This window comes from Sander vitreus, chromosome 15, assembly GCF_031162955.1.
Source record: "Sander vitreus isolate 19-12246 chromosome 15, sanVit1, whole genome shotgun sequence".
Lineage (NCBI taxonomy): Eukaryota > Metazoa > Chordata > Actinopteri > Perciformes > Percidae > Sander > Sander vitreus.
Window position 1 is genome coordinate 26,544,954 of NC_135869.1, and position 12,013 is coordinate 26,556,966.

At 41.9% G+C, this 12,013-nt stretch overlaps 1 protein-coding gene and 1 non-coding gene across 4 annotated transcripts in view; one reads left to right on the forward strand and one right to left on the reverse strand.

Moving 5' to 3' along the window:
• The window catches only part of bptf (bromodomain PHD finger transcription factor), a 35,288-nt gene extending 31,111 nt beyond the window's left edge, over positions 1-4,177 (reverse strand). For all 3 annotated transcript variants that reach the window (XM_078270294.1, XM_078270292.1, XM_078270291.1), the window contains exons 1-2: positions 3,445-4,177; positions 1,288-2,110 (exon numbers count right to left, since the gene is read on the reverse strand). In XM_078270294.1, the coding sequence (XP_078126420.1) occupies positions 1,288-2,110; positions 3,445-3,949 (1,328 nt within the window). In that variant the 5' untranslated portion in view covers positions 3,950-4,177. The remainder of the gene's footprint in view (positions 1-1,287; positions 2,111-3,444) is intronic.
• Positions 4,178-6,903: 2,726 nt separating this feature from the next.
• On the forward strand, positions 6,904-6,985 carry trnas-aga (transfer RNA serine (anticodon AGA)). Its single transcript has one exon. It is a non-coding gene; the product is annotated as a tRNA-Ser (tRNA).
• Positions 6,986-12,013: the final 5,028 nt, after the last annotated feature.

The window sequence follows — 12,013 nt, forward strand, 5'->3', positions numbered from 1 at the left end:
AAACAAACCACATGACTTGCTCTATCACTTCACTGCAAGGTACCGTTACAATCAAATGTAACCGAGAAAACATAAACGTGGTCACTGTATGACAGTGATTAATGACACCTGATTATACCTTGTAGATTAGTGTGACTTTTAACTTTAGTGAAAGAAACATCGTCTTCTATTCTTTGAGGTTCTTCTCGGTTGGATTAAATCAACTCTGCTGAGATACTGTTATATAAAAAAAAAGGTAGGGAGAACCCTGTACAAACAAGCTGCAAAAAAATAATTTCCATACACAAATTCAATTGCAGTAACAAGCTGATTCATACAGAATGACATCAGCTGTCTGAAGAAGTTAAAGATAATGTGGTTCCAGATAAAACGAGTGTCAGGGACAGGCTACACTGGGACCCTAAAAGACAATAGTTGAGCTCAAACATCGAGGGCCTTTTTTATTTAATTACCCAAATTAAAAACATTTACAGGTCAGATACTTTCTCACAGTAAGAGGAATTCAGCCTCTTATTTATAAAGTCTAACATAAGCTTGGGGTGAGGGGGAGGCCACCAGGAAACACATCACTTAAGATAACAGGACTTGGATTGCACGTCTCTTTTGTAATCCCTATTCAAACTGATGACTGAATTCATGGAAACACGTTGCATTCTACGCAACTTTCAGTTTCACGCTCTAGCAGCGGGCCGTTTTTTTCTTCTTTTAGGAAACGGTTTTCAATTGGCTGCAATTTGATTTGGAGGATTTTTTTTTTGTCATTTAGAGTAAACGTGCATTTGGTTTCAAAAGGCTATTATTGAATATTTACCTGGGTCACGGTTAACTACAGTTTACAGTGGCTACTTTTTCACTGCTTCATGACTATGGTGACATGTTTTACATGGATGCTTAGATCTTTACACGTTTCCCACAGTGCACTGAGGTATATAACTACTAACATATAGGGCTGCGCAATTAATTGAATTTTGATCGCGATTTCGGCTCCTAACGATGACAAAAACAATGTAATCGAGAAAAAAAATAATATTTTGCACGTTACATTTTGCAAGTAGACTCGTATTTTGTCTTGTGTTCTGAAGAGCTTTTCAATTAATTGCACAGCCCTACTTGTAAAAGGGTTGTAACATGCCATTGTGTTAAGTTACCAGCTGGACAGCACTGTATTGGTTGTTATATGTCCCTTTTTGTTTTAATGTATTTGGTAATAAAATCTGTTAAGTTTAAAGCTGCTGGCACAGAAAGGTAATTCTAGTGGAGCGGAAAGGCACGAGGGTCCTAACTTACACAATAATCCTTCTGTTTAGGAACCAGTATTTCCTCTGGTGGCGGTCGTATCCGATGGGCTCCTGGCGGATGTAGGGCCTGTTCTTCTGCGCCTCGCCCACACAGTCTGTGACACCCGGCACCTTGTGTGCCACGCAAATCTCGCACTGCCACTCGTCCTCTGGAACCTCCGTCAGTGGTGGTTTCACACACTCCAGGTGGTAGACCGCCGTGCAGGTCTCGCAGCACAGCAGGTCGCCCAGGCGGTGACAGACGCGGCAGTGGTCGTCGTACTGCATGCTGCCGTCGGACATCAGCTCCTCGCGGGCGATGTTGGTGGTCAGAAACTGGTCCACCAAAAACTGCAACACCTTGATCTTACTTTCGAGCGGACCATAGGGATACTCATCCACTTCCTGATACGGCAGGACGTGATGGTACTCCCGGTCGCTCTCGCAGTACGCCCGCAACACCTCAGGCCATGTCATGCCGTCTATAAAGTACAGAGTGGAGTTGACGCTGTCCTTTAGGTCAGCGGGGCCAAAGGTAGTGTTGGATGTGTCCTCCTCGCGTAGGATGACTTTCAAAAGGGAATTATGGGTCTCTGCTATTAAAGTGCACTGCTCCTGGCCTACAAGAGCCGCGCAGAAGTCCTCGAAGCGGAAGGGGGAGAGACGCAGCACCATGCTGAAGTTCCGTAGCACTTCGTAGATGGAGGTGGCATTGAGCAGCTCCTCGTTAGGCACCAGGAGATCCTCAGAGGAGTCAGGAAGCTGAAGAGCAGGAATCTCCTTCTCCTCGAGGATGGGAGTGCGAGGTCGAGGAGCCCGTGCTTTTTTCTTCCCTGTAGGATACAAAAATGATATCAGTAAACATTAATTAAAAATTGATAGTTTTGCTTCATAGCTTACAGCAGAGGAAAAAAACATCTAACATGTTGTTTTTCTTATACTTGAGAGTCATATATTCGTCTTAATATGCACATGTAATTAAAAAATGTTGAGACTGCTGTTGTAGTATTATTGTGTTCTGAATATCGTATGTACTGTACAGGAAACATTTTTGTACTTGTTTTTTTATTGTGCGCTCCTGACCGCAAATCCAGTTTCCCATCAGGGATAATAAAGTGACTGAACTGAACTATATATTGAGGTACAATAGTCAAAATACGAGGTTTGATCTTATCAACATTACCCTGCTCTTATGTAGGCCTATTTGTTCGTTTGGATACTAATATATCCAACATGCAGTTGGATATATTGTGCATTATTTCTAAATGTAGTTGTAACTCTTTTATTCTCAAACCTACAGGTGCAGTTAGTTTGTCATAACCCCTCAAACGGACAAAACAACTCAACAAAATAGTCTGGTTTAAAGTTGGTAGCAAACTTTTAAGTGTGCTACTTTGGCTGAGCTGACTCAAACACATGGCCAGTGTCAACTATTAGCTTAATGAGGCTGTATCTAGGAAAACATTAGCTGTCCAACTGGCTAATCACGTACATGTTAGTCAGACCACACATTTTAACCCCCCTTTCTTTGTGTTGCACCTTAAGAGACATTCGCTGTCGTGTTTTAAGGGAGTTTGGGAGTGATGAATTGTAAGGTTAACAAAGTTGAAAGCTGCCAAAGTGTCAAAATGACAAGCATGCTAGCCACGCTAAGTTAGCTAGCTGGCTATTTTAAGTTACTTTTTATCAACTTTAAATCTGAAACTACAATTTCTTCTTCACTTCTAACTATAAAGCAGTACGTGTTGAATGGAGCTATAGTAGCCTAAGTAAAGTCATCGTTATCTAACGTTAACTTCAGTAGGCAGCTAATTTCAACATGCTAACGTTAGCACGCTAGCAGCTAAGTTATTAACCTAAATGCAACTGAATACTTTTCGAGTTAGATGCATTCGGAGTTATTCTTAAAACGTGTGAATTATATAAAACGGCGTGCTTTAAGATGTGATGACAGTGATGGTACGCTAGTGATACAGCACCTGCAGCAGTAATGAGCTGACTGCGGCCTGTGTTCATACAGTGTGCATTCTCCATTTTGAACAATAACCTTACTGCTTCCTGCACGGACCAGAAACAATAATCAGCAGCATTTACTGGATGTATTTCCCAACTTCTGCAGTGCACATTGAGACACTGCAGCCACTGCCTGATCATAGTATTTATTTACCCGGAGTGCTGGCGTGACTCCGAAAGCTACTCTCTGTGCAGTAGCTGGCATTATCCTCCTCCTCCACCTCTTCGTCCAGCACATCATCTTCAAGGCAATCAGACTCCTCTCCGACGGCCTCATCCTCATCGGACTGAGGTTCCTCCTCAACAAACTCGTCCTCTTCCGACCTTAGACTGACAGCATCGTCGTCCTCGTCACTCTCGTGGTCGTCGTACACCACTGTTTTGCAGGCAGCCGTGCGCTTTCCTCCACGGCCCCCTCTGCCTCCTCTTCCACCGCCGCCGCCTCTACCTCGTCCCCTGCCCCGTGTTGACGTGACGGATCCCGCTTTCCTCTTCTTGGCCGACTTAGGGGTCTCCCTTGTGGGGCTCTCGACGTCCTCATCCCCGCTATCCCTCAACCTGGGCTTGAGATTCCTCCTAGGTCGCAAGCCTCGGGCCGTAGCTGCGGACGAGTCCTCGGCTGGTAGCGGTTTGGGCGGCCTGCCTCTTTTCCCTCTCATGATAGGCGAAATCTATTATTTTAATATCCCAATGATTGCGTTTATTTAGCCTACACGAACGCAAACGAAAGCGGCACCCCTGCAACGATGGACCGGTGGGGATTCAGACGGTGCAGTAACCCCGTGGAGCCCCTGTGTCTTTTCGGGTGTGAAAGCTCAAAACGTTAGCCCGGCGTCCTGTTTGGGTTCGCCTAGAGCCGCCATTTTTCTTCTCCTCTGCCTCGCTGAACAAACAGCAGGCTCTCTCACTACAGGAGTCACGTGGTGACACTGCTTCCAGCTCAGTGGCAACAATGCCCCAAATGACAATTAGGCTACTCACAATTAGTTTAATATTTTAAGTTTGATTTATTTATTTGATAGGGACAATGCACATTAATACACATCAGTATAGAATACAAGATGTAAACATGCCGGAGTTAAAAAATAATGCTAATTTGTGTTCGTAGGAAGGTAACAAAAAAAGAGAACATTACAAGAAACAGGATCCGAAAAGGGTTCATTGTCAAAGTAAGTTACACGTTCGAGGAATTTGCATTGGTGGTTGGATAAACAAACGGTGAACATCAATATGAAATAAACAATAAATACAGAAACACATATATACAAAATAGCTGTAACATTTTTTGCAGAACGTGCAAAAAATGTAGGCCTATAGTAGGCTATATGTGCGATGGGCAGGTGTATAGTCCAGGATGTAGGTTGATGCAAAGTGTAATGACCGACATGATAATGAATCACAATTAGTTACATATTTTCATTTATTGTATTTATTTATTTGATAGGGACAGAGCACGTTAATGAACATCATTATAAAATACAATATGTAAACATGCAAGAAAATGTAATAATGCTACTTTACATACGTAGTCCCTAGGAGGAGGGTCTGGCAAAGCGAGACTACTAGGTAGGTAACATGTACAAGTAGCCTAACAATATACCGTACATACATCAAGTAGAAGAGAACAGGAAACATTACGCAACATGTCAAGTTAAAGGTGAACACAAATCTGGTTTGCCTTGTTTGGTCACACCACTGATTTCTTATAGGCCTATGTTTGTGTGCAGTTTCCCTTTTAATCAGTCAATGAGACTTTATTTGTATAGCATTTTTCATTCTATAAAATGTAACGCAAAGTATTTCACAGAAGTGTCAGTGTTTGTAATTAACAAAACAGACACTAAATAAAAGCAATCACTAAAAATAAAAACAGGAGCTGAGGAAAACCCCAGAGGCAGGATGAGAAATAGATAAAAACTCCAACTTGGTATATACCAACATGCACCAAGACGTAAAACAGACACCTAAAAGCCAGACTAAAAAGGTAGTTATGATAATGATAACCTAGTTGTTACTTGTTGCAGCACAGTTCACATGATCTGTGTTAGGACCTCGTTCGGATATGTCGGGACAGGGACCTGCACAGATACATGCTATTGTTGCCCGGGCAATAGCCCCTTCAAATGTCCACGTCCCTGTGTTAGGAGATCGTTAGGAATCGTCAGGAGATCGTCAGGAATCGTCAGGAGATTGTTATGATGTGTTTGGCAGTCCTTTTGCTGCAAGGTAACACAGCACAGTTCATAACAGCTTCTAAAGACTGATTTATAGTTTAAGTTTAGGTTTAAGTTTAGTTTAGGGTTTATAGACTGGAGCAAACACCAGACAAATGCCGTGCAAAAATAATAAATAGTTTTGCACAAACAATTATATTACATATTTGTAATAATATTTTTTATGGTATCTTTTTCATATTTTTATTGTAATTTTTCTATTTTCTACTGATGTTCTGGACTGGGTTTATATACATTCTTTTTTTGATACTATAATAAAGACATAAGTCTATGATGCTCCAAAAATTAAATATAACTTTATGTTGCGTTCCAGGCAACCCGTAACCCCTGTTTTCACAACCTTCTACCCGTGAAAGTGCCCTGGAACGGCAGTCAAACCCGTGACTTACTACCCGTGAACTCGTACCAGATTGTTGTACTCCCAGTTACAGTTTTTGACGTAACACACACATAAACAACAATGGCGACCCCTGTTGATGCTGTACAGATTAACAGTGAGAAATAGAAATAAATAGACATAAATACGCAACGTAAAGTAATTCTGCACATTGTAATCAAAACAATACACATACGATCGTGTACTACTGCAGGTTATGTTTATCAAAATATGTCGCCGACTAGAAATTGCTAACGCTAGCTAACGCTAGCTTGAAGGGTTTGTGGTGACTTTGCCTGTAACGCTACCAGGTCGTGAGTCGTGACTTGAAGTCGTAACTTACGGGGTAAAAATTGTGTCTGAAACGCAGCACCAGTTACAATTGTTTACGTCACACACACACATAAACAACAATGGCACCCCTGTTGATGCTGTACAGATGCTGGTGATTAACGGTGAGAAATAGAAATAAATAGACATAAATAGGCAACGTAAAGTAATTCCGCACATTGTAATCAAAACAATACACATACGAATGTGTACTACTAGCTACAGGTTATGTTTATTAAATGAAGCCCAAAATATGTCGCGGACTAGAAATCGCTAGTATCAGCTAGCGCTAGCTAACGTCAACGTTAGGTGGCCGCTAGCTAACGTTAGCTTGAAGGGTTTGTCGTGACTTTGCCTGGAACGCTACCAAGTCGTGACTTGAAGTCGTAACTTACGGGCTAAAAATTGTGTCTGGAACGCAGCATGAGGCGAGTCGAGTTGGTCGAGTTGTAGTTTTCTCTCCCCAACATTATTGCCAGGCTGTTGTTATGACCAAATTGATGATGATTTTAACATTTCTTCTCTAGTGAAGCACTTTGTGACTTTGTCTGTAAAAGGTGCTATATTAAATACACTTTTTATTATATTTCAGCGATACGACTTTAATTTCACATCGGGTTTATGTTTAATGATGTTTGAATAAATTGATTTCTTTTACGGGTGTGTAGTATAAGTTGTCGTGGCCGAGTGGTTAAGGCGATGGACTAGAAATCCATTGGGGTCTCCCCGCGCAGGTTCGAATCCTGCCGACAACGTCAAGTCTTTTTTGCGTAGTTTTACTTAAATAATGCTTTTGAATCATAACACTAAACATAACACTAAACATATTATGTCAGGAAAGCCGCACATTCACACAAAACGATCACATATGCAGGCGAAATGTGTTCATGGTAACAAAGCAATACCTGGAAGTGGCTGAAGTAATCACTGTAATGGTTGAAGTGAGGAAACAGCGCCCCCACACATGACATTGCTAGTTTTTTTTTCCAGGTAGTGTGGAGATCAGCCAGTAAGTGGCAGTAATATACCATAAATAACTGAATAGACTATATCATATCATAATATATATACTAATAATATACTAAGTCAGCTTAAAATGAAAATCTGAACCTAAAAAGACAGTTTATTTCATGTTTTCTAGGTAGGCTATTTATAAGACTTTTGGCAAACGACAAGCAGAGGTACAAAGAACACTATTTGCAATACACAGGCTTTTGAATAGTGGTTAAACAACTTAAATTGACTCATTAAAATGTTCTGACACAATTTGATGGATAATTCTGGAGGCACAGGGAAATTTAGGCCTGGATGCAACTTTTGAATTTCAGATTGCAATCTAATGTGACCCTGAAAGCATCCACGAAACAGCCACACAGCTCGACATGGGGCAGGAGAGTGTGTCTCATTCATCTACTTGTGTTTGCCCGTGGAGGAGGGGGGGGGGCAGTGGAAAGTATCAACCTTTGCATGCCAGATAAATGCATGCGCTCATACAGTTAAAACTATTGATCTGATAACTCTATCACATATCAGACACCTACACAGGGACACAGAATGTTTCCATGAGTTCATAATTCAATATATTACAGGAGCTAGTGAGGGTTAACCTTCTGCCAACCCAGGTGACATCAGTAACAATAAACATGGGCAGAAATAGACTCTTAAGAGCTCAAGGTGATGGAAGCAGTCCGATTTTAAGGTTTAGAAACGTCTGAATGGGGGTCCAGATTGATGCACAGTTTTAAAGAAGGTTCTGTACATTAATAAACGTGACATTGTTTAACAAATGAATGCCAAATACACAACTTGAAATATTTTAATATGAAATATCAGTAAGTTGCTATTTGTAACTGCAACCATTGACATTATGAGACAACATTACAGACATGTAAAAGGACCCCCCCCATACAGTATATAGGAGCAAGACACCCTCAGTCAAAGAGACACAAAACAACACAGCTCTCTGTGACCATTGTGCATCTCTTCGTAGGAGTTTTTCATCTCTTTATGGTTGTTCTGCATTTCTCTGTAGTCATTCGGAATCTCTTTGTGGTTGTTTTGCATCTCTTGTTGTTTTTGTGTGGGTCTCTTCATAGTTGTTCGATTGATTTTCCAACTTTCAAACAGTCTCATACAGAGGCGTAGGTTCGAGGGCTGCTGGGCCTGTACCCGGCCGGTCGGCCTGTTCAGTAATCCATCCATGATACTCCCGTCATATACAGGAAACAACAAAGCCTTGATTTTTTTTTATTCTAATGCCTACATCCTACGCTCGATGGTGTTGGAAGGAGATGTTGGGGGCTTAAAACACAGATAAACACATCCTACTGCAAATGTATTTTCCAAAACTGAGTTTATTTCGCACCAAATCTAGACCTCTTATTTTATTTACCTCGAATACTATCTATGAACAACCACGTCAATGCATGTGAGCGTCTAGATGAAATGATTATAATTATACTGGTGAGAGACTGGCACAAACAGGTCACTACTTCACACGCTGATAATAATCTTCTCAACTCTGCACAAGATGTCCTACTCACTTGCAAATCCTCATATCATCTTAATATTTCCGAACAAGTGGGTAACAGTGGGCTTTTAATGCTGGTACGGCTATTATAGCAGCACCATATGGCAAACAGCATAGCCAAGCTTGAGAGGCGAAACCCCCCTGGGGCAGAGTTTGAGTTTAGGCCTTACACTTTAGAAGATGTATTATTTATATAGTTTTATATACATAGTGTACATCAGAAAACTTTGACTTGTTGAATCGGCCAGTGGGCAGTCGGACTCAATGACCAATCTGATTGGTGGAGTGCTAGCCCTTGACTAACAACATCTTTCCTCTTCCACAAGGAGAAGCCCGAGAGCTGACCACGCCAGTATCTTCTTATTACTAGCCATCCAACATGGCATCATGACTTTGCGTAAACATACATGCCACTTTCCTAAAGCCAAATGGTGTTATCTGTACGCATTTATAGCTATCCACATGTTTGTCTACGCTGTATGCAGCGGATGTAAACATATCCCGAGAACCGCCGTGCCGTCATGCGCGTTTAGGGAAAGGGTTTAGTAACACACAAAAAAAAAAAAACGACAAAAAACACGACGGTGACCAACGTCACATGCTTTGGAAAACAATAAACGGTTGGGTTTAGGAAAAGAACACTGGGGAAGGCTTAAAAAAAAAAAAAAAAAATGTTAATAAAACGGCACACGCGGGACGCGATCCCTGCTCTCCTGGGTGAAAGACCTGTGTTTTTACCCATCCGCGGACTTTAGTCCTTTCATACTAACTACGGCGATAATTCACACGTAATGTAGGTCAATGGAGGACAAACTGTGTTGATAAACACGCTAAAAAGTGAGTATGCGTCTTGATAACACGCCAAAATGGCATACGGATTGGCATGTCATACATACACCACTTCATGACATCAGTCTGAGCCATTGTATTTTCTTCCGTTCAGCGAGTAATGACAACAACGATCCTTCTTGACTACTATCACCACTCTCTGATGAAAACAATGACTGACGACAGCGTGCTCTGTGTTTACGAGGTCTAGAGAGATGTTCCGTCATTTCCGGTTTTCATTTTTTTGGGCGACAATACAGATTAGCGCCGCCTGCTGTTATGGAGACGTGTTATGTCTCGGGCACGCGCAGAACGTACGCCCAAGTTGGCGTCGCTTCGGTGTGTTCTGAGGCACTTTTTGGACCGACCCGGGGAGACGGGAGCTGACTGATCAGTCCGACTGCCTTTTCTGCCGACGGTCGGCAGTCGGGTTGGTGTGTCAGGGCCTTAAGACTTTTCAGTCCCTCCAGGATTTCGCGATCGCGCCAATTCACGTGAATTCAACCAATCACCGCAACTTTTCCGCACATTTGACCAATAACCTGAAGTTTCCCGCGACTTCAACCAATCACAGCAGTCCCACGTGCACTCTGAGAGCCAATGACCAATCGGGAGTGAGAACGGGTTGATCGTTTCCTTGTTTTTGATATGAAGACGGGGCGTGTGTGTGCCTCCTTTACCAACAAAACGTACAGCGAATGACCGTGCAAAACATTTCAGACCGTCCGATACATTTTAACATCGATGTAGACTTTTAACGATTTAAAAGTTGCTGAAGTTGCTGCCGTTTCCATCCTGGCTGTCGGCTCTCTGCAGCGGGCGGGGCTACTGCTCCGTACCCCCCGCGACTGACGCTTGCACACACACAAACAACACACACACGGTGGATGCAGGAAAAAAAGGAGATGAGACGACACGATGACCTAAATTGAGGACAGCTACGCTCGTTATTGTAAGTGCAATGATAAGTTTCAGGCCGCGAAATCCTGGAGGGACTGACTTTTTCTAAAAGGTGACTTTAACTTCTACCAAAGTCATTTCCCGGTAAGATACAAGTATTGCTTTTAAGTACTTTACACAAGACTGTCGGGGACCACAGAGCAAACGTCTCACTGGGTTACATTACTGGTGAATCTCATAGAGATGAATAGAAGCACTGGAGCAGCCTGATATCTTTCATAACTAACATAAATTCCTGATGAGAGGGCTAGAAAGAGGATAGCAACACTGATGTAACAGTGTCTGCTTAAGGCAGTTGGTGACAAAAATGAAAGCGGAGAGGAACCAGATTGAAGAGAAGAGCAAGGAGTGCTAAAAGTCCAAATGTGGAGCAGACAGTGCACCAGACCGTGGCTAACGTGATGTTAAAGATGTCTCCAGGCTGCAGCAGAGCACACCGGGCTTTCCTTCAAGAAATGAAATCATCAACTTCCTCTTCGCTGCTTCTGCATGCACGTCATCTGCACCTCGAGAGGCACAGAGACACGTTGGATGCGTTTCAGTGAAATGTGGTCTCATGTATTGAGTTGGCGTTTAGCTAAACCTACTGTCTGACTCACTGCCACTGCTGTGTAGCCTGGAAGAGATCTCTTTCGGTCGCAGTGAAGATGCTACTTCTGTAGTAGGCAGATTTCCTGTGCGTTTGTAGATTAAATATAAAGATGATTTAACGCGACACCAGCATCACAGCATATATTATTAAACTCAAGTCTCGATGGGCAAGATCATCTAATGTTAGGATGTCAAAAAAAAGACTAATCCCTAATCTATTCTGCAAGTCCTAAATCCAATAAGCTTACTGTACTGTTTTAAATGTATTTTCATTGTTGTTGTGGGCGTTATGCACAGCTCAAAGCAGGGATTGATTTTGAAAATATGTTGTACTGGTGGAAAAGCTTGGTTCTTTTTGTTATATTTATGTTTTCTTTGTAATTGTGAGGTCTGATATAAAATCAGAGCTAAGAATGCAGCTCCCAAACCCTGGTTTTCTGACGTTCCTTCAAAACAGAAAAAAAAAGCCTGCAAGCTGATTATCATACTGCACAGCCATGTGTAGAACCCACAGGCTGCCTACAAGGAGGGAAGAGGCATTATTTAATCTAAACCTTTGGGGGGAAAAAAGGTCAATAGTAATATTAAAGCTAGACTATGTAACATTTGAAAGAAGAAATACCCCATATTTCCTTCTGTCAATGAAAAGTTTAATTCATAACTCACTGGCCATTCAAAGTAGCTCATTGCGGCTATAAATTTAGATATACTGTACATAATGCTGTGTAACTTTAGACTGTTTGTTGATAATATGCCTCTTATCTGTTCTTGCTACTATTGCAATCGCAAACATTTCAATGTTGACAGTAAAATGAGAAATTGACTCAATGTACCACACCAGAAATTGGCACACGTTAAACCATTCTGACAATGA